At 41.6% G+C, this 25,829-nt stretch overlaps 1 protein-coding gene across 2 annotated transcripts; it reads right to left on the bottom strand.

The window, feature by feature from the left end:
* Nucleotides 1–276: 276 nt before the first annotated feature.
* On the bottom strand, nt 277–22,784 carry LOC134285785 (zinc finger protein 91-like). Of its 2 annotated transcripts, XM_062847337.1 has the most exons (9): nt 22,547–22,784; nt 22,100–22,473; nt 21,608–21,979; nt 21,197–21,541; nt 1,036–1,203; nt 849–961; nt 662–794; nt 465–588; nt 277–401 (listed from the first exon to the last, which is right to left on the bottom strand). In XM_062847337.1, exons 1-9 carry the CDS (start codon nt 22,685–22,687, stop codon nt 369–371), a joined length of 1,803 nt encoding a protein of 600 aa, XP_062703321.1. In that variant the 5' UTR covers nt 22,688–22,784; the 3' UTR covers nt 277–368. The 2 variants fall into 2 exon arrangements, with proteins under 2 accessions (XP_062703321.1, XP_062703320.1); XM_062847336.1 differs by having other exon boundaries at nt 662–961; nt 22,547–22,782.
* Between the last annotated feature and the right edge of the window lie 3,045 nt (nt 22,785–25,829).

Raw genomic sequence — 25,829 nt, 5'->3', positions numbered from 1 at the left:
TTTGCAAAACACAGTCTTATTAGAGAAGATAATTGCCATTTATTTATCTGTATCAACGAGATTTCTAGCCCTGGGCTAGTTCATCTCGGGACCAACGCTTCATTTCTCTTCTGAAGGAAGAACTCACAATTTGCGAGTTTGTCGGGACTTCGGGAGTGAGATTCGATCCCTTGCCGTTATTCTAGACAATTTGTCATATTTCCTGCTGACAAATGATTTTAACCTGTTTTAAGAAAATTTAGCAGATTTAAACAAAACACAATGAAAAGATACATCTTAGGTTTCAAATAAATTCAGTTTATTGACTATAACGCCATTAGTATTCCAGTTTCTTTGTGACTTAGCTACCAATACATAAATCCTGTTTGTTAACCATTTTCTTCAGTTGCTCCAATCGAAACCTATAAATGTGAAAAAGATGAAAATCCGATTAAATACTAGAATTCGAGTAACTACTGTTTTACCTCCTTAATGTTATGTTGAAGTCTTCGGTGGGACCATAAGCTGCATTCCTCATGGAAGCTTTTTGTACACATATCGCACCTGTACTTCCTATTGTGCATACGTACATGGTTCTGCAATTGGCTTCTAAAGATGAGGCGAAAAATAAACATTGACATATCGGATTGAGAGCGCGATTTGGGGGGGGGCAGTTACTTACGGTATGACAAATCTCTTGCCACACACAGGGCACGCGAGTTTCCTCTCTCCGTGTACCAGCCTTTTGTGATCCTTTATTTGCTGTTTTTCCAAACACTTTTTCGGGCACTCGTCGCACTGGTATACACCTTCACCTGTTAGAAATTGGTCAACGTTAGTCCCTTGATACGATCGATAGTGATTGTTACCAATAGAACTGTTTGAACAGGATTTATCAACCGCCGTTTCCTTTTTGATACTTTGTTTCATTGCTACAGTCATTCGGTGATACCTGGTACGAAAATGCCTGTCTAACTGACGTCTGAAAGGTAAGCAAACAGCGAGATTAATGTAGATAAGAACAATCGAAATATAAAAAAAAAAGAAAACTCTCACCTCATTGCAAACTGTAGTCCGCAGTCTATGCAAAAGTTTTGTTTCGAACTGTGTTGAGTACTTTTGTGACGCGACAAAGTTTGTCCATGTTTGAAACTCATTTCACACATGTTGCACTTGAACGGTGTCGCCTTACTGTGCGTTACTACATGGAGGCGTAACTGGCTTCTGTAAACGAGAAAATAAAATTGCGTTAAATATATAGGAATTCTCTAAACGCCTTGTTGAGTTAAGGTTCCAGAATTTTCTAGAATCGGCGTACACTGTAAGGTGTACTTCCTAGGGTAAGCTGAGTTCATCGTGATAGCAAACAAGTGTGATCGAGATGACAGCCCATAGCGAGATGTCTTTCTAGAGCACTCTTGTGGTGGGAGTAGCTCCTGCTTCTGCTCCTGTAGGAAGTTAGCTCTCGAAAGTTGTCATGATGGGGAGTCTCCATGTCATGCCGTTGACCTTGGATAGATCTAAGGAGACTACGTCTGCGTGCAGGTCCTCACTCGACGCTTGTTCGCTCCCAACGCGAAGTACCATTTAGATTTTGAGCGCATCTCCCACCCAAACTAACCTCGAGTTGCCGCGAGTATATTACGGCTCCAATTCTGACTAACAACCACCCTATTACCCTCACACACACCACGTCGTTTGTCTGTGCCTGTCCACCGAGCGACGATGTATGATCGATCATGCAAGGATCGACCGACCACGCATGCATTGCGTGTCCTTATGTGCCAGCCGCCGACGACGCCCGCACCACCGCCGCATTGCCATACATATAAGGAAATTTCCACCACTGCCACAGCGCAGCGCATGCAAGGAATTTTCCTCCTCCACACAGTCTCAACTCATCATTCAAGAAGCTTGCGTGCGCAACCAAGAAACAGTCTTCATTCAACCACAGAACTGTACACACCGAAGAACAGAAATATAGTCTAGTTTAGTAGTTTGTAGTGCAAACCGCCTTTTCCTCCCCAGTGGAAGCCACAGCCTTTCCGTAGGCTAGTGTCCCCCTCCTTCCCATCGAGCTACCGGTCCTGTGCTGTTCCTCCGACGGAACATTTGGTCCTAGCGAACCGGATAAAGGATCCAGTGCCCTGTGAAGCTGCAACCGCAGCTGTGTTGTCGCCAATCAGCCGATTGGGACAATTCCCTTCCATTGCTATCGCCGATAGCATAAAGCTTTCCCACCGAGGGGATTGCTTGTGTTCCTGCCCCGGTAGTTCGATCCCAGTGTTCAAGTGATTTTCCGTGGCTTTCTCCGGCGGAGAGAAAGAGACTGCGTTTCCCAAAGCAAAAGTGATGAAAAGCGAAAAAGTCCGAACCCATTCCATCCGAAAGTGAATCGCGCGCGTGTGTAGTGGTTCCCAATCACCAGTGGTTACCAACCGCAAAATGGCCGAATTGAAAAAGCTGTTCGCCCAACGTAGCCAAGTTGAGGCAAGAGTGGACAAGCTGCGAGAACAGATCCGATGTGATAGTGGCATCCAGCCTGACTTCCTGCAAGTGAAGAAATTTGAAAGTGAACTCCAGTGCTACTATCAGAAGTATCAGAGAGTGTATGGGGACCTCCTATCCGTTCTCCCAGCCGAAAGATTCGAGGAGTTAGATGAAGATTACTGGCGCTTCGAAGATGCCCACAATGAAGCCTGTGTTCTGGTGGAAACCCTCTTGATTTCCTGCCCGACCACCAGTGACAGGTTTAACAAGCGAAGGTCGTCATCCAGCTACTCCGTGACGACCACTACATGCTGGCTCAGCCATCCCAACCGAAGAAGCCAGTCACCCATCCCAACGACGGAACAGCCCGTTCCGATTCCTGACGTGGTGGAGTGGCCACGCACGTCTTTGCCGAAAGAAACAGTGGTGAGTACGAGTGTTACCATTCCAATCAAGTTTGTGAAGCCGCACCGCGGCGAAGATCCCACCAAGAAGAAGATTTCTGTGTGTGGACCGGCCGAGGTCCAACCTGAGAGCAAGCTCGAGCGTGACTTCGCCGATGTCACTATTCCCGAGTCGGCAACCACGCCGACCGAAGAAGAAGTAGCAAAGCGTGAAGATGAGGTGACAACCGTTGCCTTTGAGAAGAGTTCCTACCACACGTGCGAGAGTAAGTATCCTTCGGTGAGCCAGGAGGATTTCCTTTTCGGCAACGAGCCAGCCAAGTTTGTCGGCATTCCATCCAAAGATCCAGAAACACCGACGTCAAGCAAAGCGCTTTCCGGAACCGATCCGGTGGCGAACCCGTCCCGATCTCCATTCGATCCGACTGGAGTTTATCCGAAGGTGTTAACGATTCCTACCGGATTCCATGCGGTGCTGAAGCCGTTCCGACCGCCACCAGGATTCCATCCCAAGCCCATGCAGATCTCGAAGCCAACCGGATTGCCTCCGGTGTCCCAGAGTCCGACCGGATCCCTTCCGGTACCACAGCCGCCCCAGTGCAAGGCCGGTTCCCTTCCGGCAAACCAGCAGCAACGAACTCCGACCGGTCTCCTTCCGGTACCCCAACAGTTGCAGCCCGTGACCGAATTCCGTTCGGTAACCCCGTCGCTCCATTCTAAGGCCGGATCCCTTCCGGCATTCCAACCGCAACAGAATCCGACTGGTGTCCTTCCGGTATCCCAGCCGTTCCAGTCTATGACCGATTCCTATCCGGTATCCCAGAAGCTGCAGTTCGTGACCGAATCCCGTTCGGTAACCCCGTAGTTCGAGTCTACGACCGGTTCTCATCCGGTACCCCAGCAGTTCCAGCGTGCGACCGAATCCCATTCGGCAACCAATCCGATCCTAAGGTCTACCGGAGCCAGTCCGGTGGTCGATTCCGCCCTGATGCCCGTCGATACCCGTTCGGCGGCCAAGACGATCAAGAATTCTACCGGTACCCGTCCGGTGAATAACTCCGATATGATGTTCGTCGGTTCCAGTCCGACGGTCAAACCAACTAAGATGCCCATCGGTGCCCGTCCGATGGTCAAGTCCAACGAGATGCCTACCGGTTCCCGTCCGGTGGTCAATTCCATCCAGGTGTCTGCCGGTTCCTGTCCGGTGGACAAGTCACTCCTGATGTCCGCTGGTGCCAGTCCAGTGGGCAAGCCTAGCCTGCGTCCATCATCTATCGGTACCAGTCCGGTAGTCAAGACAACCGTCGATACCCGTTCGGCGGCCAAGAATTCCAAGATGTCTGCCGGCACCCGTCCGGTGGTCAAGTTGCACGAGATACCTGCCGGTTCCCATCCGGGGATCGAAGCCAACCTGATGCCCATCGGTTCCTGTCCGGTGGTCAAGTCCTTTCAGATGTCTGCCGGTTCCCGTCCGGTGGATAAATCACTCCTGATGTCCGCTGGTGCCAGTCCAGTGGCCAAGCCGATCCTGCGCCCAACGTCTATCGGTACCAGCCCGGTAGTCAAGCCAACCGTCGATACCCGTTCGGCGGCCAAGACGCCCAAGACGCCCAAGATGTTTGCCGGTCCTCCTCCGGTAGCCACGCCGATCCCGATGTCCACTGGAACCAGTCCGGTGGGCAATTGCGCTCCGACCGTCGGTTCCCGTCCGACGCTCAAACCGAATCCGATGTCCGCTGGAAGCAGTCCAGTAGACAGTTCCGCCCTCAAGTGTGCCGGTTCGTATCCGGCAACCAAACTGAAGTTGATGCCCATCGGTGCCCGTCCGGTGGTCAAGTCCGTCCAGATGTCTGCCGGTTCCTGTCCGGTGGTCAATCCACTTCCTGAATACGCTGGTACCAGTCCAGTACGAAAACGAATCCTGACATCTGCCGGTGCCCGTCCGGTGATGAAGTCCATCCTCCGATCCACCGGTGCCCGTCCGGTGTTCAATATTTTCCAGATGGCCGTTGGAACCTACCCGATGGTCGTGCGTGTGTAGCGGTCCTGCCGACCGAAGGCAGCATTTCCCTCCCTGTATCGAATAAATCTAAAGATCAATGATCACCATTGATCTAAGAAAGACCCTTTATTTCCTCATGGTGCTCCACGCAATTAGTGGATTACATTACATGTGGATTTCACGGTCATGTTTATAGACCAACGCCGGTTAACCAAGAAACAAGCGATGCAAGCAGAGAGAATGCTTACTGCTTGTTGCTGGTTGACCTGGTGATATAACGTTCTCGCTCCAATGCCGGAGAAATGTTTTTCTTTTAATTTTTGTTTGTCGCCCGGCAGCGCTGACTGAACCCCAACAAGGTCTCAGTCACGCGGCCGAACTAATGAAGCCAGAGTGGACGACGCCCGTTTTGGCTTTTTTTCTCTTTTCTCTTATTTCTTTTCAGATCGGGAGAATGAGTTCTTGCGACGGCAAGTTAAAAGACCCGCGATTGACGCCGGGGCGGTGTTGTATTGTTGTGTGGATCGTCGGCTGCCCGGTTCGTCTGTTCGCGGTGACGGTTGTTGTGGGTTCGTTGGAGAAGTCCGGGTGTCCGTTTGTCGTCGGTGTCGACGACGTTAGTGTGCCGTGTGGTTGCGAGAAAGTGTTAGAAAGTAAGTCTAGAAGAAGAATAAACAGTAAGAAGTAATAATCGTAGAGTTAGTTTTTCCGAAAAAGGAAGAATAGAAAGAAAGCCAGTGCAGTGCCGTGACCACTCCGCGTCTACATTCTGGTGACAGCGCAAAAGCGCTAAACAAGTGCAGGCACGCCGTTTGTGATTGGAAAGTGAAAAAGAATAAAAACCTATTGAAGTATCTAAGACCCAGCTGGTTACTACAGAAGAAATCGTGTAAGTGTTGCGCAGAAAACTATTAGGCGAAACAGTGTGAATCATTCAGTTGAGTAGAACTCTTGAACCGTGCACAGTTTGAGTGTGATGCTGATCTCGGATTCCTTTTAACGAAAATTGTCGTGTTACTCATCGAGTCAAAACAGAGAAGAGGTTGGACCCACTGGATACTACTGAGTCGCACATTTGCAAACCGCTTGCAAATCGATCACTGCCAGATCATTTCCTACAAGAAGAACTACGTATCTTCATCGGACCCAGCAATATGATGCCGAATAATGGGTAAGTCGAATCAATATTTTTTTTTTAATTGAGTGATTTTAAGTGCGTATGTGTATATGATTTTGGTTCTCTTAGCACAAAATGAAAGTTACAACATTCTAATAGAATGCTATTATTGTATTTTTTTTATTTGAATTTGAGAAAGGCAAGTAACAAAAATTGCACGTAAATAAATCCCTTTTTTTATAATTATATTTTTTGGCTTTCTCACATGAACTCTTGATCAAATTGAAGATTATGAACTATGAATATTGCAATCTTTGGAATGCTTGAACATTTTATTGCAGTTCCGTTTCTCAAGATCATGTTAGTAAAACATGTAGAAAAGATATTGCAAAATTTATAAGAAAAATTTAATTTTAAAGAATCATCTGATTTAATCATGTGGTTATAGAGGAACGAATCTATCAAAAATCTATCAACAATTTATTTCCCGGTTGGTTTCTCCTACTATTTTAACGGATTTGGAATGAACATGGGTGTGATTAGAAACAAACATAGGTTGCTGGAGATGAGAGCAAAGATCGTGTTACTGCGACAAACACGACCAAACCCTATCGGTAAAACTTTATTTTTCGCGCTTTTTCGATTATTGCCTTTATGGATGGCCATGTGATGATATTAGGAGTGTTGATGGCACGGCTTGATTTATGGATGATATTAATTGATATCTATTGATAATAATTAAATAATTTGCTGAAGGAAAAATTAAACATGAAGAAACACGACGGGAAAATAGTTCTGTTTTATTCTATAGTTTTCTCGTAATTGATTGTGAATTTTGCACTTGCGTGGAATAAATAACCATCACAAAATTAATCCACCATTAAAAATGTTGGTATTGAAAGTGAATTACTATAAACCCATGGTAAACATTAACGAAGGCCATAATTATATGAAATAGTGCTCCACATAGTTCCTCGCACAAAAAATGGCATTTCCTAAGTATTCCCAACGGGATAGATTCTTCCGAGAATCGCGAGACAGGCTCGAGAGAGAGTCTGAGGAAGAGAGAGAGTATGAGGAAGAGGAATTAAGAGGCATTCATAGGCGACTACAACCGGGTCGGGTTGATAAGCCACGAGGCAATAACAACAACTACTACTACCGGAACACTAACAACACCAACAACAGTAATTACAACCATAACAACAACAATTACAGTCGCAACAACAACAATTACAACCGCAACAACAACAATTACAACCGCAACAACAACAATTACAACCAGAACAACAACAATTACAACCACAACAACTATAACAACAATGGTTATAATCAACATAACAACAATAGCGATGCTGTTAAAAGTAATAAGGCAGCAATGGAAGCAGAGAAATATAAGGAATTATGGGAGGAATCAGAAGAATCAAAAGCCCGATTAGAAAAACTGTTTCAACGTGACATAAAAGAACTTTATGAAGATAGGCGGGATGCTGCTAACGATATGGCTGCAAAAGAAAAGAAATTTGATAAAAAGTTGAAAGCTTTAGAAGCTAAGCTGAGCATTGAGAAAATATTGAATGAAACATTAAGCCAGGAAGTCACTATGCTGAAAATGCGAGAGGAAGAGCATGCTCTATCGGTTGCTGAGAACAAAACGGCAATTAATTCCGAATTGGAAAGTAAAGAAAGTGAAGTACGCAAGTTGAAGGTGCAACTCGAGAGCAATAAGAACTACGAGAAGAAGTTGGCCGAACTGAACTTCACCATCCAGGAAATGAAGAAGCGTTCCGTGGAAGATTCTGATATTGCGAAGGAACTGGAGGAAGCGAAGAAGAAGATGAACAAGGACATCGAAGTACTGCAGCGGCAAATCTTCGAACTGCAAGCCACCAACGATCGGCTGGACAAGAGCAAAACGAATATCCAATCGGAGCTGGAGGATGCCACCATCGAGCTGGAGACGCAGCGTACTAAGGTGCTAGACTTGGAAAAGAAACAAAAGAACTTCGACAAAGTTCTCGCCGAGGAGAAGGCCGTCAGCGAGCAGCATGCGCAGGAACGGGATGCCGCCGAGCGGGAAGCTCGCGAAAAGGAAATCAAGGTGTTGTCGTTGACGCGGGAGCTGGACGAAGCGTACGAGAAGATCGATGACCTGGAAACGAAACGGAAAGCACTGCAGAACGAGTTGGAGTCGAAGTTTATGGAATTCGAGCAAAAGACTTTGGATTTGGAAAAGGGGAACCATAATATGAAAACAGTTATTATTAGTTTAGAGCAAGAAAAAAGTGACATTTCTTCAAAGTTTGTGGGTTTCGAACGAAAGATTTTGAATCTGGAAATGGAGAATTACCGTATGGAGACGGTTATTATCAATTTAGAGCAAGAGAAGAATGACCAATCTTCGAAGTTTATGGATTTCGAGCGAAATATTGTGGATCTGGAAAAAGAAAACCATCGTATGAAAACGGTTATCATCAAGCTGGAGCAACAGAAGAGCGATCTTACTAAAAAATTGCCAGAATCTATTGATAAATCGGAAAAGCTACTCAGTGAAAAGGATACGTTGTCAACTAAAGTTCAAGAACTAGAAGAAAATTCAAAATGTTTCAGTAGCTATGAAAAAGTTACAAGTTTCAAAGGTCCAATTGATAATTTTTGCGTAATTAAAGAGGAAACGCAGAACAAATTGACTTCACCACTGAAACAACAAAAGAATGCCCATGCGGAGAAAGCAGTGAGCGAATACCGCAATACTAAAACTCGGTTGAAATTGCAACAGCTACAAGAAACTACCTATGATAACGAGATTTTTTTTCAAGAACCCCAAAGCCAAATCAAACAACAAGAAAGTGCTCATGCCAAAGAGGAAGCAACTATTGCGAGTCTCGCAAAACGAAAAGACTTCGAACCACTGGGCAATCTTTTAAACGAGATAGATTCACTACGAGATTGTGTCTTTTCGGAAAACTATGAGTGCCTAACGGAACTCCTGTGGGATGACCACGGTTGATTTGAACCAAAAACAACATTTATCAACAATAAATATTTTTCTTCTCGTTTACAACAATTGTAAATACCCATACTGACCAAGGAGAGCTAATTATTCCTCACGTTAAAATATTGTCGATGATATTGACTAATTTACACTCATAATCAAATCATTAAGGATTATGAAAAATATATATAGGAATAGATTAAACAACTTAGTTGATCAAATTTAAATAAAAATAGAGAGTGACTACATGATACCAAACACATTACCTATTACAGAAAGAGCGATTGATATGAATAATACCAGTGCAAATATAAGCGAAAATCATATTCATCTGTCACCGCTCAGGATAAAGTGGTAAATTAAATTAATGAAAAATGAGAGGAATTTCATACCCTCAATAAATACAAAATGAAAATTAAAAGTGAAATGAAGAGGAATTTCATACCCTCTATAATATAAAAATGAAAATTTAATTGAAATGAGAGGAATTTCATACCCTCTATAAAAATAAGTGAACATTAATTAAAAATGAGAGGAATAGAATACCCTCAGTAAATATAAAATGAAACATTGAAAGGGAAGTAAGAGAGGAATTACATAACAAAAAAAATATTGATAAACTATGAGCCTACAGCTAATTTATAACAATGAATGCGTCCGTCAAACTCAGTTTTTGAATGTACCGAAGGGCTGGAAAACCAGAGTAACTACTATTCTGTAAGGGCCATAGATATCAAAGAACAAAGAGAAATAAATGATTAGGGAGAGGAAAACACACCCTCCAGGAATACAGAAAATACAAGGAAATAATTGAAGAAAAATAATAAAGAAGAGGAATACACACCCTTCAGTAACATAATAAACGGAAAATTTGAACGAAAGGAGAGATGATTTAGGAGAGGAACACGTACCCTCCAATGATTTAATAGTACAGAAACTAAAACGAGAGCAAAATTAAGCGTTTTTTAAAAACGAATATGAAAACTTAAGAGAATTAAGAGAGGATTTACAAAAGCCCTCTGAAAAATTTAAATGAAATTATGAGAAAATTTAAAACACAGAAAGGAGACAAAGCAAATGTCTACACATTTTGATGAAAGAGGAAATCCAAAACCTCCACGAAATAATGAAATATTAAGAGAGATTAGAGGAACCCATATCCTCTGTAAAAATAATATGGAATGATATTTACAATGTGGTTTTATACACAAGTTAATCAAGAGAAATGGAGTATACTTACAGGCCCAACCTACAACCTCAAAAGGGAAAGGGGTGGAGCAATGCCGGCAGCCAAGGACTTGCCACAACAAACGGAAAAGGACGAAAAAGTAAGGTACCTAGAGACTCGGTGAGTTCATTTTATTTTTAAGCTTTTGCGGATATGCAAGAAAGATAAATAGATTATTGCCTTGCATCCCTGCAACATTATGATGTAGTATGTAAGTTTGTTGTTTTTTGTTTTTTCTCCGGCAGTGTCTCGAAAAAAAATTTTTTTTTTATTCATATAGTGAAATCCAGATTTGATGGAATATAAAATGCAAATTGTTTTTGGTTGACAGAAATGATCTTCTGAAGATGTTTCAATTGTGATCAATTGGTTTTTTTTTTCCTTACTTTCAAGTTTGTCACATAATTTGCCGAAGGCATAAGGCTAATGAAGTAGGCCAATTCATGATGAAATATTTGATTAATATTACATTACACATGTATTAAGTTTATTAGATTATTATTAATATTACACATGTATTAAGAAAAAAGGCAAAAAAAAAACATTTTTCGAAAAAAAAACAATATTCGAAAATATATATTAAAAAAAAAACAATATTCGAAAAAAAGTAAGATATTTTCGAAAAAAAAAACAAAAAAAAAAAAACATTCGAAAAAAAAAAGTATTTCGAAAAAAAATATAATTAAATGCCATTTTTAAAAGTTCACAAAATATAGTTCGTATTTAATTCGTACTTTTTAATCTTTAAAAATAAGGGAGTATTTCTTTTACTATTTATTTGACTGATTAAGTTAATTGATATAGGAGACGGAATTTGAATTTTTCGTAGGGACAGAATAGGGTCAGAAGGATCATGGAGCGGTAGTCTGCGATGCTAGTCATGCCGACAAGGACGAGCCGTTGGGAGTTTGCCCGATTAAGACGAACAAGGTTTACACGTTTGAAGGTGATGGTTTAGCGCCGATGGAAGAAATGCTGGGATGTTGCTGCTTAAATTGCCATGTTAGACCGGAAATCCTAGTCTTTGATTTCGGGAGTAAGTTATGCATTTGGAATGGGAAGAATATTCCGTGCTGTGCCAAGGGAGGAGTCATTAGGCATCTGAAATGCTTCGCAAGAGTACTATATGACATGTGCCAGCTGAATCCGACAAACTTCACGGAGTTGAACGGTGACACGGAAAAGACACTCGTCGAATCTCTGAGAGTGGTTCGATGGAATGGGAATGGTGATAGGTAGCTAAAACTACTCAACACATGAAAACGACTTTGTGCAGATAGAAGGTTGTTGGTTACGTACGTGCAATGGAAGGATGTTGGTTACTATTTTGGAGGTACTCCGAGTTTAAAGAATATGGCGGTTGGTTGAGAGATTTCGTTCAATGGACAACCCTACAAATAACCCGTTTTTGGTGCTTGAAATCTAGTTTCGGTCGATGAATTTCTACTGCAACACAAACACGAAGCGGCATTTTGATAGACTCGAGCGTCTGGAGGAAGGTGAATCATCTTAGAGTAGGGAAAGAAATAAGGATTAGATTAGTTCGTTTTTGCAAGATAATCTTTAACCCGCAAATGTATACGCTAGCCGAATGCCTACTGCAAGTTTTTCTTTGCTTCACAAATAAAAACTTAATTTAAGGGGGGGCGGATGTAGCGGTCCTGCCGACCGAAGGCAGCATTTCCCTCCCTGTATCGAATAAATCTAAAGATCAATGATCACCATTGATCTAAGAAAGACCCTTTATTTCCTCATGGTGCTCCACGCAATTAGTGGATTACATTACATGTGGATTTCACGGTCATGTTTATAGACCAACGCCGGTTAACCAAGAAACAAGCGATGCAAGCAGAGAGAATGCTTACTGCTTGTTGCTGGTTGACCTGGTGATATAACGTTCTCGCTCCAATGCCGGAGAAATGTTTTTCTTTTAATTTTTGTTTGTCGCCCGGCAGCGCTGACTGAACCCCAACAAGGTCTCAGTCACGCGGCCGAACTAATGAAGCCAGAGTGGACGACGCCCGTTTTGGCTTTTTTTCTCTTTTCTCTTATTTCTTTTCAGATCGGGAGAATGAGTTCTTGCGACGGCAAGTTAAAAGACCCGCGATTGACGCCGGGGCGGTGTTGTATTGTTGTGTGGATCGTCGGCTGCCCGGTTCGTCTGTTCGCGGTGACGGTTGTTGTGGGTTCGTTGGAGAAGTCCGGGTGTCCGTTTGTCGTCGGTGTCGACGACGTTAGTGTGCCGTGTGGTTGCGAGAAAGTGTTAGAAAGTAAGTCTAGAAGAAGAATAAACAGTAAGAAGTAATAATCGTAGAGTTAGTTTTTCCGAAAAAGGAAGAATAGAAAGAAAGCCAGTGCAGTGCCGTGACCACTCCGCGTCTACACGTGTCCTGATTCCCACCGGTGTCAGTCCGGTAACCAAGCTGTGGTCTGTCGGCACCTGCCCGATGGCCAAGATGTTCCTGAAGCCCGTCGGTACCAATCCGATAATCAAGCCATTTCCAAAGTCCACTGGAACCGGTCTAGTGGTGAAGCCGACCGAGTTGTTCGCCAGAACTAGTCCGGCAGCCAAGCCCTTCGTAATGTCAGCCGGTCTCTACCCGGTAACCAAGCCATTGTTGATGTTCGCTGGAAGCCGTCCAGTGGACAAACCCGTCCCGAAGCCTGCCGGTACCCGTCCGGTGACCAAGTCAAGCCTGATGTCAACCGGCACTCCTACAGTGAATCCGTCGGTTCTCCTTCCTGTTATGTCTGCCGGCATCCAGCGAATTGCGAAGCCCATTCCGAAGATTGAGATGTGTCTAACCAGAAAGCGAAGCCCACCGACAGTCGGAATCCTTCCGGCACTCAAGCGAATCCAGAGCCTAGAAGAACGAGTCCCAAGCCCGAAGATAGCCGGAACTTGTCCGGTAGTTAGAGAACCTCCCGAGAAGAAGAATTGGATCGTGGTGTTGTCGATGATGAACCAACCACCACTGGATCCGCCGCCGGTCAGCCCGACTGGTGAATGCAAGCAGCTCCATTCCGATCCAAGGCCGAGGAAGCCTCCCGATGGACTATCCAAGCGATCCCGATCCAGTAAAGCCATCCCAGAGCGCGTGTCCCGAACGTGTCCACCCAACGACCCGAAGAAAGACGAGCCAGACGCCACAGGTGAGCAAGCATTCGATCTGTGGTGTGTGAATTTCCTATCCTGGCTTTGAGTGGTTTCTCCAGTCCTCCGTAGAAACCTCTAACGAAATAACAAAGTTGCCTTCCTCTACCCTCATTGCGTTGTTATTCCTTTCCTATGTTGAGTTCCTGTTGATTGCCCTTACCTAGCCCTGAATGAAATTCCATCCAATGAAATAGTTTCCTGTGAAGTTCGAGTCCCTTGAATCTCCTAATAACACCTAGAGCCCATACCGTAGTCTGAAACCTGATTGCCTTGTGATTTCCTGTTTCTCCGAAGATGAAGACCCTGCTAAGAATCCAAGTACCTTTCCTAAATTGCCGTTGAACATTGATATGCATCTTTTAGAAATTCCACCCGACACTCTTCCAACGTGTTATGATATGTTCCCTTCTGTTCAAAGTAAATCTTCTTCTCCAACTCAAGTAAGTTTGAAGCCTCCAATCCTGCTAAATCAAAGAATTCGTATAAGTCTCCTACTTGAATCTGATCCTTATGCCTTTCCTATATAACTCCTTTTGCCAAAACAAGTCAGATTGCCTATCCTTGAATGAAGTTCATGTACCCTAAGCACCAAATCCTAACAAGATAGCCAAGAACCCAAAATACAGTCCACTCTCGTAGAATTTGAAATCCCAACATGAAGCATGAATTTGTCATTGATAGCCCTCCTAGTTTCTTCCAAAGTTAACAGAAAGATTTCCCACGCCTTGAATTTCCACCCTTGAGGTAGGGACAAATATGCCCTAAACCTAGAAAGATAGTTTATCCTGAAAGTCCACCAAAAGTTGCCTGAGTTTTCCTATGTTACCTGTCCTAAGAACCCTCGTATATGATGAATCCCCCTAAAAGACCATTTGCGAGTTCCTTGTCATCCCTCTGAAGATATCCTTTAGCCATGTTTTTGAAAGTGTCCTGATTGTTAGTCTTCCTAAGATAAGTTGCCTCCCTGATCTAGACATCCTAGCAAGTTCCACCTTTTCCGGCCGGGGAGTATGTTCGCTCCCAACGCGAAGTACCATTTAGATTTTGAGCGCATCTCCCACCCAAACTAACCTCGAGTTGCCGCGAGTATATTACGGCTCCAATTCTGACTAACAATCACCCTATTACCCTCACACACACCACGTCGTTTGTCTGTGCCTGTCCACCGAGCGACGATGTATGATCGATCATGCAAGGATCGACCGACCACGCATGCATTGCGTGTCCTTATGTGCCAGCCGCCGACGACGCCCGCACCACCGCCGCATTGCCATACATATAAGGAAATTTCCACCACTGCCACAGCGCAGCGCATGCAAGGAATTTTCCTCCTCCACACAGTCTCAACTCATCATTCAAGAAGCTTGCGTGCGCAACCAAGAAACAGTCTTCATTCAACCACAGAACTGTACACACCGAAGAACAGAAATATAGTCTAGTTTAGTAATTTGTAGTGCAAACCGCCTTTTCCTCCCCAGTGGAAGCCACAGCCTTTCCGTAGGCTAGTGTCCCCCTCCTTCCCATCGAGCTACCGGTCCTGTGCTGTTCCTCCGACGGAACAACGCTCAAGCCCGGAAAAGAAGGTTTCCGTACCGTTGACGCACCGGAATTCATGTTCCAGCTCTGTTGACAGGTGACAGTTAGCCATCCGCATAAGCGTTTTGCCCATGCAACTTAATGGGGTTATTGGCCCATAACCCTTCGTCAGCGTCTTGTTCTTTCTTTCCTTCGTCCATACTCATCAGGAGTAGTTCCAGTTTTCCGTACTTGGTTCATGGTGTTAAGAAAGGACAAGAAGGCCGAAAGGATACAATTTTCTATCGGCTGGACTGCCATGACTGAGAGAGAGGAGAGCCCAGTCGCGGTCCTTCAAACTTAAATCCTTATTGTAGACTACCACTAGACTAGTGTTGCTTTCGTCTTTAAGTGAGTAGCAGACCTCAGCTTCTGTCAATAACTACGCTGAAATTGCTGTTTGCCGACACATCGGTGTAACTGTCTTTTACTATTATTACTGACTCTACTCTTAAGACTGACAGCTTTGACCTTCCTCGATAGTTCCGCCGAACTGTAAAGATAGCCCAAGTACCCTCTTGAGCATCCCAGATGGCCTTATTGGCCCTAGCCTGCGGAAGTATGAATCCTTTCAGCTTACTAGGGATTTGGAGGGAACATCGAGTAGCCTACGAAGGGCTCTCTGGTGATTGCGGCTCTAAGCCATCCCAGTTTGCCTTCTCAATACTCCACCTAAGCCTTGATGCAGTACACGGGGGAGTGGTCTACGGCATGCGACAAAAGAATAAGTGAAAAAAATTGGAGGAATTCGTGAAGAAATCCCTGTTGGAATTTCTGAACGAATCCCTGCAGGTTTTCTAAAGAATCCCTGGAAGAACTTCTGAAGAAACTTCTGGAGAATCGGTCAGATTTTTTAGAAAATTTTTAAAACGAAATTTCCTAAAGTAATGATTGACGTAAACTCTGGAGGAATTCTTGAAGAAATCCATATGAATTGGTTGGAAATTTTATGAGAAACTTATATAGGAACTCTGCAAGCAGTAGGCATTTCTGAAGAAGTCTTTGAAAACACTCCTGAAGAGATTTCTGAAGGACACCATTGAGGAAATTCCTAAGGAAACCCTTCAGAAATTACAGACAAATGTAATGGAGCAATATTTGAAGAAATCTTTAAGTTAATTTCCGCAGTGATGTCTGGAACATTTTCTTGAAGTTTCCTTAAAAGATCTCCTATATCGACTCCTGAGAGCGATGTATCCCCTTCCGAGCAATAGAATCCTAAAATTGAAAACGAAATCTCGCTTATATTGAATAATACGATCAAGCATAGTATTCTAATCGGAACTGTACTTTACTCGAACTTGAAAAACAAAGGAATAATGAGAAAATTCGAAATAAGTAAAATGGTAAATAGTTCTACTTTGACATTTGAGGTCAACCTTGTGTGACTGAGCTCGACATTTTTCGCACTGGGATTTCAAAAATGTTCCTATCTGACATACACGGTGAAAAAAAATCACTCAAAGTATGTGTTAAAAGCTAGGGACGAGACAAAAGGCTAAGAAAATAAAAATTATATATTTTCAACTACGATTAAAAACGCCAAAAAATGAGTAAATATGTACTCTTGAACCATATATTGTGGTTTAAAACAAGAATCCCGATAGGACTTCAGGAGCCTATTCTTTAAAAAAAAATCTTGTACAATTCCTGAACGAAGGCGTAAACAGAAATCCCAGTAGCAATTTCTGAAGTAATGCCTGAAAGCAGCCTGAAGTAAGCTAATTACTGGAAAAAAATCAGAAGGGATAAAGTTTTTTGAAAAAAAAACTCTGAATGAATGCCTGGAACAACTGAAAAGCCGTCAGCTCTCAGAATTTCTTGGAAAAAATTCTGGTAAAATGCCAAAACATAAAAATTAATCTTGAAGGATCACCGAAACAATTTCTGAAAGAATTCCCAAGAGAATTCCTGCAGAAAGGTCTGAATAAATCCCAAAAAAGAATTTATACAGCTATAATTTGAGGACTTTTTGAGGAGCTTCTAGAAGAACCTCTTGTGAATTTTTAGAGGAATTTTAGGTGTCAAGAAATTATTGCTGAAGGAATAATCCCTGGAGGAATGTGATAAGGAACTGCTTAACGAATTTCTGAAAGTATTCCTGGAAAAATCTGATTTTCTCATGCAAGAATCGCTGAAGAAGTCTCCGAAACTCCTGCAGAAATCTCTTCTAGGAGAATCCCTGCTTAAAATGCTTGAATGAATTCCTGAATAAAACTGTACAGAAATTTCCGCCGGATTTTCACTTGTTGTAGAAATGTTTGAAGGATTATGAATATTCGGAGCAACCAGTGGACTGTAGTTCCTAGAAAAATATGTTTAGTAATTTCTTAAAAAAAAACTCTTGAAGAAATCCCGTGCAAAATTTCTGGAAGAATTCCTGAAAAAAATCCCTGTAGGAATTCCTAAGAAAAAATCCTGTAGGAATTCTTTTAAATTTTTTTGAAGTAATATATAAAACATCTACGAGTTTCTACAGCAACCCATGGAGGAAACCCAGGATGCATTTCTGAAGGAATTTCTGGAAGAACGTTTGGAGCATTTCCAGAAGAAAACCGTGGACTAGTGCTTAGAAGAACCTTATGAGTAATTTCTTGAGAAGCTCTTGAAAGAAACGCAAGGAAAATTCCTAGTCAAATTCCTGAAGGAGATCCTGGATAGAAATGGACGAATCGTTGCAAGAATTTTGGCTGAAATAATTCACGCAATTCCTGCCAGAATCTTCTTTCTGCGACAATTCCTGGAAATTTCGATAAATCTTGCAAGAACCCCTGAAAGCGTTTCTAGCGGTTCAACTGGAGATAATCATGTTGAAATTTGAGTTTTAGTTGGTGTTTTTTTTTATTCTCTTACTAAAGAGTTATCGTCGAGATTAGGAAAAATCGTCCAAATAATATGCAGAAGCCACATTATTGGAGTCATTTTGACTGGGGCGTAGCTGTCTAGCGAACGCTAGGAATTTCCCTACAAATTAGTGAGCTATTTTCCAAAGACCATGACAGAGAACTTCTCAAAGGAAATGCGTTGGAGAAATCATCAAAGGACTTTGGACTTGGGAATTGCCGACAGAATTGGAAATCCCGAAAAAAAATGTTGAGGAAATTTCCAAAGTAATAACAAAAGATGACCTCAAAAGATTTGCTCGAGAAATTTTCAAATGCATTGCTGATGAAATTCCCAAAGAAATTTTAGAATAAAGCTACATTGGAATTGACGAAAGAAAAAATATCAAAGAAATTATCTAAAGAATTCTCATGGGCTTTTAAAAATGGATTTACAAAGGAATTGCGGAAATATTTTTTTTAAGAAATTGCCGAAGGAATTCTGAATAGCTCATCTGTGCTCAAGATATTTGCCGAAGAAAATCCTGAAAAAAAATGCAGAAAGAATTGCAGAAGACATTTCCAAAGAAATTTGCGAGGACACATTCAGATTCATTGTCGAATGAATTGCCAACGACATTATCGAAAGGATACCCAAAGAAGTTGTTGGATGGTTTGCTAGAGAAATTTAAAGTATAATAAAAGAATTTTTGAAATACATAATTAAAAAAAAAGTGGAAAAAATATTTAAACGATTGGCTAAGCAACTCCCAAGAAATTCCGAAGAATTTTCTAATGAAATTTAACTCCCAAATGAACTGCAAAAGAGGATCCCAAAGTAATTGTTCATCGGTCATTTTAAAAAGATTCTAAGAGTATTTCCGAAGAAATACCCAAATAAATTTCTGAAGCGGGGGCCGAAGAATTGACTAATTCTAAAGGAATTACTGAGACTTCCAAAAGAAGTGTAAATTGCCCAGCAATGTGCAAATAAATTGCTGAGAAAACTCCTTGAGGAATTGCAAAAAACTTTCTGTCGAACGAAAAAGCCTCCACAGAGCTATTGGATGTTAATTGAGTTGTCCGTTATCAAGATCTAGTCTTAGTAATTTTCTGTCTCTAGCTAGAGGCTGTGTAATTGTCATAACCCACCTACCAAAAATTCGGAGATACGCCAATAGTAGCAGAGCATTTCATCGAAGACTACTTTATCAAGAAGACATGCAACTCTGTTATTTTCCCATACTAACGGCAAGCGTCACCAACGGCACCCCCGCCTGGTGAGCTAAGGTGGTACCTTTCTGTAAAAGTGTAAGAGTGTATTGGTGTGAGTATGAAAATTTACACACACTATCATGAATAGTGCCACCTTCATCCGGGGTGGCGCTGCTAGCAGAAACTCCCGATTTTTGGCAGTGCTGCAAGTCTACTTGATAATGTGGTCTTCGATTTCATGCTCAGCCGCCGGATGCCAGAACAGACGCTGTTTGAGCCGCACTTCTTTGGTAAACAGACGCTGAGGGCGACCTCTTCAATCAAACTGAAGGCGGAAGGACAACAGTGCCAAGGCTGCACTACCAGCTAAGCACACGATGCTTCGCCATCGTTTGACCCGTGGAAGCACGAAGTAGGAATTTCATAGGATCAATACTATTGGACGCTGTGAAGTGATCACTACCATGAAGACCGTCATCTACTTGCTATGTAAACAGACTGGTGTCATCCCAAGAGGCAATGGAAAGATCGACCACTACCAACCTAGCATATATCCAGTAACAGACAATCGCTCATCTCTGACGATATACACTGTATCAAACAATTGACCGTACAGCAAATTTTTTGTCAAAATAATTTTTCATTCAAATGTTTATAACTTTTTTATGCGTCAATCAAAAACGCTGAAATTTTGACCAATCATAAATCATATATTGAAGCTCAATTGGTAAAATTTTGAGCGAGATCGAATAAGTTTTCTGAAAGTTATAGAACTTTCAGTAAAACTTATAAGATTTTTGAACACATTTTTAAAACATTATATCTCAATATGTGCTCGATGATTTTTTTTTTCAATTTTTTTTGTTTTACATCTTATACCTAAGGCTTTCATATGCAGCTGTGTTTGAGGTTTTTTATTCATTACAAAAAATATGAAAAATGTGCTTATGTAGTTGACGATGTTCAAAAATTTACCATATTAGGCACATATAATCTGCCAAACGTTTTCCACCAATTAAAGTACATTAATTGAACGAAAAATCCATAGGACCTACTCTTCATAAGTAGTTTAGTAGTTCCTGTATAAAAATATTACATTAAGAGAGTTTAAAAACGTTAAAAACACTTGGCACTTTTATTGATCAAAATATGATAAATGTCCAAATGACACTCTGAACATATACAGATTTTTCATATTTTTTGTAGTGAATATAAAACCTCGAACGAAGCTGCATATAGAAGTCTTAGGTTTAAGCTGTAATACATAAAAAATTGAAAAAGTATCATCAAGTACATAATGAGATATAATGTTTTAAAAATGTGTTCAAAAATCTTATAAGTTTTTCTAAAAGTTCTATAACTTTCAGAAAACTTATTCGATCTCGCTCAAAATTTTACCAATGGAGCTTCAATATATGGGTTATAATAGTCAAAATTTCAGCGTTTTTGATTGACGTATAAAAAAGTTATAAACATTTAAATGAAAAATTATTTTGACCAAAAAATTACTGTACGGACAATTGTTTGATACACTGTACGATCTCCGTGATGGGAGATGAAAGCGTTTAAGTCGTCTACAGTCAGGTAAGCTACAGACAGCTGTCGAATGACATCCTGCAGCATACCTGTAACGTTGCTTTTTAGTCTAACCATGTTCCTTGGAGCTATGTATACGGTGAGCTCAAAAGGAAAATTAATGATTACCACCGGGGGGAGCGACACTAGTTTTGCCAAGCCGAAAAACCTAAAAAAAAGCCGAAAAAGTCGAACAAAATCCTGTAAAACCCGCCGAAAACTTTTTCGGCTTATGGCGACTTTTTTGGGCTTTTTTCAGCTTTTTTGAGGTTTTTTGGCTTGGCAAAACTAGTGTCGCTCCCCCTGGTTACCACGATGGCTTCCAATGCAGTGCAACAAGCGAGTGCCCATTCCCTGTTGGCGGTAAAACGCTAACTCGGCGTCAGGCCAGGAAAAGGACATAAGGTTTGAAATGACTGTGCACTTTAGATTTGTTGCGAGCAAGCGGGAGCTACCAGAATGCAATCTGACTTCACACTGTGACGTTACTGGACGAGTGACGACGACGCGGGTGGCTGAGATTCACCATGCCTACTAGGATCACTTGAAGCGCCATGCATCATTGTGCACGGTTCAATATGCTAGCATGAATCTACTGTCACACAATGACCTGCTGAAATATCGTTAGGCAACTTACGCTAAGACGTATCCCTTGCCACAAACGGGGCATACGTGTTTCTTCTCTCCATGTACCAGCCTCAAGTGGTCCCTTAGTTTTTGCTTTGTCGAATACACTCTGCTGCACTGATCGCAAGGATGTTGTTGTTCCTTTAGCGTGTTCTCCATTTTGTTTTCTTGTTGGGTGCTAAGATGTGAGTCGGCGTTATTAGGTTGCAAACTCGAGTCTTTATCAGAGATGATATCGTTTGCATCATCCTTTGAATCATCATCCATTTCTTCCACTTCAGTTTTTATCCAATCTTTGCTACTGTCCAACGTAATTTCCTCATTTTTTACGTGGAATTCGGAGTGTAGATCGCGTCTGAAAAAAAAAACGTAAAACATAACAAACTAGTTGTTCAAGACCAGTATTTATACGGCAACTCACTGATCAGCACATGGTTCAATTTCATCAGTTTTCGACGCTGTACTCTTCGTTTCCGTATCGTCGTCGTCAGAAGGTTTTTCAATTTTTACATGTCCAATCTCAATCCTGTCAACTGCGGATTCACTGTTTGCTTCTTCTGTGTTGTTTACTGATCCTTCCTTTTCATCTTTGAACTGCGACGAACGTTCTTCGCAGATAGTTTCCCGTTCTAATGGATCTACCGAGCGTTGTGACTCAGAAGTTGAAGCAATTTCTTCATCTGGCTCCACTTTGACAGACTGACACAGGTGTTGATTGTTCTCGATAAACTCTTGTTCAAGCCTTTTCTGTCTCCCAACCCTATGACACCTCAAGTGAAGATTCAAATAGCGACTGAAAGTATTGAGAATTTTAAATCAAATGGGACAAAATCTTCTGTACTCGCTCTGTAACAAGCTTCAATTTTCAAGGACCCCTGCTTACCTACCATACCACAGTTTCTATATTACTCACCGTATCGGATAGGCTTTTCCGCAATGCATACACACGTACTTCTTCGGGCCATGGATCCTTATGTGATCCATTATCGGTCGCCTTTCGTCGAACACCTTCCCGCATGTTTCACAATGATATTGGTCACCCACTTCTAGCACCCCTTTGATGGGATCGGGTTGGCGGATACTTGCGCCAGAGCGAGGGCGATACGCCACTTTGGGAGTCTCCGCAACTTCCTCTTGTTCTTCTTCTTCCTCTACTTCTTCAGCCTGACCCATGGACAACAATGTGGTTTGCACTTCCTCGCAGCGCATCCGAAACTGGTGGAATTCGGCCAACCGTATCCGACAGATGGTGCAGATTACATGACTCATGTTATCCCCGAAGGACACCTGGAAGATGATTAAGTAAAAGCATGGGTAAGAATGCCCGAAGAATAACGGATTCGATGGATCACATTCTTACCAGAATTGATAAATAATCCGATATCCATTGTCGAAGGTCTTCCACCTCGAACACATCTTCCAGCGATTCTGTGCTCATACAAAGGCGGCATATTTCGACATTTTTTCGTTTGCTTTTGTTTTCGACCGTTTTCGAAGCCATGATTATTTGCGTAATAAGAATTGACTAATTCGTATGCCACTATATTATATTATTATTTTTTTTTATAAATAATTTATTCTGTAAGCGATAACACGACAACGATAACAAACCAATTATTGTTTATGTTTACAGTGCGATGACGTTTATTTGTTGACTAAGGATACACGTTAAAATCAGTTTACCCGAACATGGGTAAAGTATACAGTCTGTTCCAGTTCTTTTTACTCAACCATCAGGTAATATTACTCAACTTATAACATTTACTCACTGTTGGCTTCCCGCATCGAACTACAGTACCTATTCGTTCGTAGGGCGCTCGCTATCAAAGTTGGATTGTTTACTTGTCGCAGTTGACAGCACAGCAGCACAGCGTCGTGTAACTCAATCGTTGCTCTATTCAATGCTGCTCCTCAACGAACTCCGCCGGCCAGTCCTAGCCATACCTGAGCGAACCGCATACCTGAGCAGATACGCAGTCATTTCTACAGTAAAGCAGTTCAGCAGCTTTAAATCTTCTGCGTCGCACAATTCCTTCACGAAACACTGACGGGTTTCGTAGCTCTGGTTCTCATCCTACAGCGCCACTCACTGGCTTGAACTAAGGTCCGCCAAAGTCCTCGAAGAGTTTCAGAAGCCACCCTGCCTCTTGGCTTACCAACTTCCGCGTGCCGTTCTTCTCGTGAGACCACGGCTCTTCCATCATGGCCTTTCTCCACTCAGCCACACTTTTCACAACTCAAAGCTTCCTGAAGCGTTCACGACTTCATCTTCTTCTCCTCTGGGAGAAGAGTGCCTGCCACGAAAACTTTCTCAATAGGGTCCTAAAATTAAAGACGAAATCTCGCTTATATTGAATAATACGATCAAGCATGGTATTCTAATAGGAATTGTACTTTACTCGAACTTGAAAAACAAAGGAATAATGAGAAAATTCGAAATAAGTAAAATAATAAATAGTTCTACTTTGACATTTGAGGTCAACCTTGTGTGACTGAGCTCGACATTTTTCGCACTGGGATTTCAAAAATGTTCCTATCTGACATACACGGTGAAAAAAATCACTCAAAGTATGTGTTATAAGCTAGGGACGAGACAAAAGGCTAAAAAAAAAATAAAAACTATATATTTTCAACAACGGATAATAAAAACGTCAAAAATTGAGTAAATATGTACCCGAATAAAAAATACAGTAGAAAAACCGAACGTTATATTGTAACAGTACTATTTAGAACCATATTTTTACAATAGACACCACTGTAAAAATAAAAATACAAAAACAATAAGATGTAATGTTGGATACCATACCGTGAATTGTAAATAAGATTTTTACAACATATTATACAGGTTGTTAAGTATCGTAACAATATAAAAAAATATTTTTCTCCATATATATTTTTTTGCAAAACCATACATTTTATTGTTAATGAATTGTTCAAAATACTGATACGTGGGTTTAAATATACCGTACATTGTATGGTACATGAATGGTTTCAAACAATAAAATGTACCGTAAATAAATTGTTTTTAATTGTAATTTCACTACTGGTTATACATTTAATCAAATGGTTTTGGAATGGTTCTCTTTTGTTATGTTGAATTGTTTTACATTACATAAACCATATATTGTTATATTATCTTGCCATTTTCCTCCTGTTAATGGCATCTTAGGCTTATTAGATTTATTAGAATGCGCTTTGGGAATTCCCAGAGCGTTTTGGATAACCCTTCATATATAGGATCGCCCACATCTAAGTCTGAGTAGTCTCTGATTGCATTAACAGTTGAAGCTTAGGCTCCCATTCCCCACCAGCCAGATAACCGGGTTTCGCAAACTAAGCATTATTTGTGGCAACACTTTGAGCGGCATGATGGAACTATGCCGAGCGCGCTAAGTGTTATTAGACCACTAATGTAGTTGCATGAAGTGGGTGACGAGGTACATAAGTATCATTACAGCGTGCTTAACCGTTATTGCAATATTGAGGCACCAGTTTGACTAAAGTTTGAAATACATAACAACTCATGAGATAACTGTCAAGTTCGATTCAAATATAAGTTAGGTTAAAAAGCGAACCCGCAGACGAACCTATATTAAAAGTCATTTCAGTGTTCAGTCCAGTCCATATGTTAAAGATGGCTCTACGTCAAAGATAAAGTTTGTCAACCGCATTTGATTCGATTGTGGTCGAAGGCAAGTTCACATGAGAGAAGAGGAGAAAACTCCCCTAAATGCAAATACAGAAAGAATAGTGTTGAAGTGTTGAACTCATCTACTGATTTACGGTAATCTGACCTGCATCTTTCCGGGTTGGCCTACATTGCATTCGTATTTCTCTCATCGCACTCTACACACCTAGCCCGCCCTCGAGCCCGCCATATCTCTTGGACCCCTGCTAGGACCTGCAGTTCTTAGGACATCTGGTTTACCACTGATTTAAACATGTTATTGGCATTAACCCTTTGGAGCCGGAGGGGTCATATATGACCCCGGCGATGTAACCGAGCATAACAAACGTGTTCGACACCAGCGAGGTTGCGTCAACAGCGGCGAAAAAAATCGATTCCAAAAAGTTAAATTGGTGTTTCAACTTATTCATTTTTTTTTTCTTTCCTTTCCTTTGCATCAAAAAATTCACAAACATCAACAAAACAAAGCACGGAAAAAATCTTTAACTGAATAAATCTGGTGTTCGATTTGAATAGGTCGAATCTGCATAGGAATCACAGCAAACATACGATCTATTCAAATCGAACACCAGAAATAATTAAAAATTCACTGAAAAATAATGTTTCGGAAAAGTGAATGGTTCAAACGTAAGAAAAACAGTATAATATATTGTTACATAAAAATCCAATGTAAATGTATAGTATAGCGAACCATTTCATTACAATACACTTTATTGTAGCTGGTACACTGTATGGTGCAGGAATGGTTTTCACCATACATCCTATGGTTAGTTTTTATCCGGGTACTCTTGAACCATATATTGTGGTTTAAAATAAGAATCCCGATAGGACTTTAGGATCCTATTAGATGCCGTGGAGCTATTCTCTTCGTAGATCTTTGAGACGCTCTTGCGATTCTATCCATCGGAAAACCACTTCTGACTTCTACTTTGTCCTCAGGAGATTTCAGTCCTTC

The sequence above is a fragment of the Aedes albopictus genome, chromosome 1 (genome assembly GCF_035046485.1).
Source record: "Aedes albopictus strain Foshan chromosome 1, AalbF5, whole genome shotgun sequence".
In the NCBI taxonomy this organism is placed as follows: Eukaryota; Metazoa; Arthropoda; class Insecta; order Diptera; family Culicidae; genus Aedes; species Aedes albopictus.
This window is presented reverse-complemented; position numbering and strand designations above follow the sequence as displayed.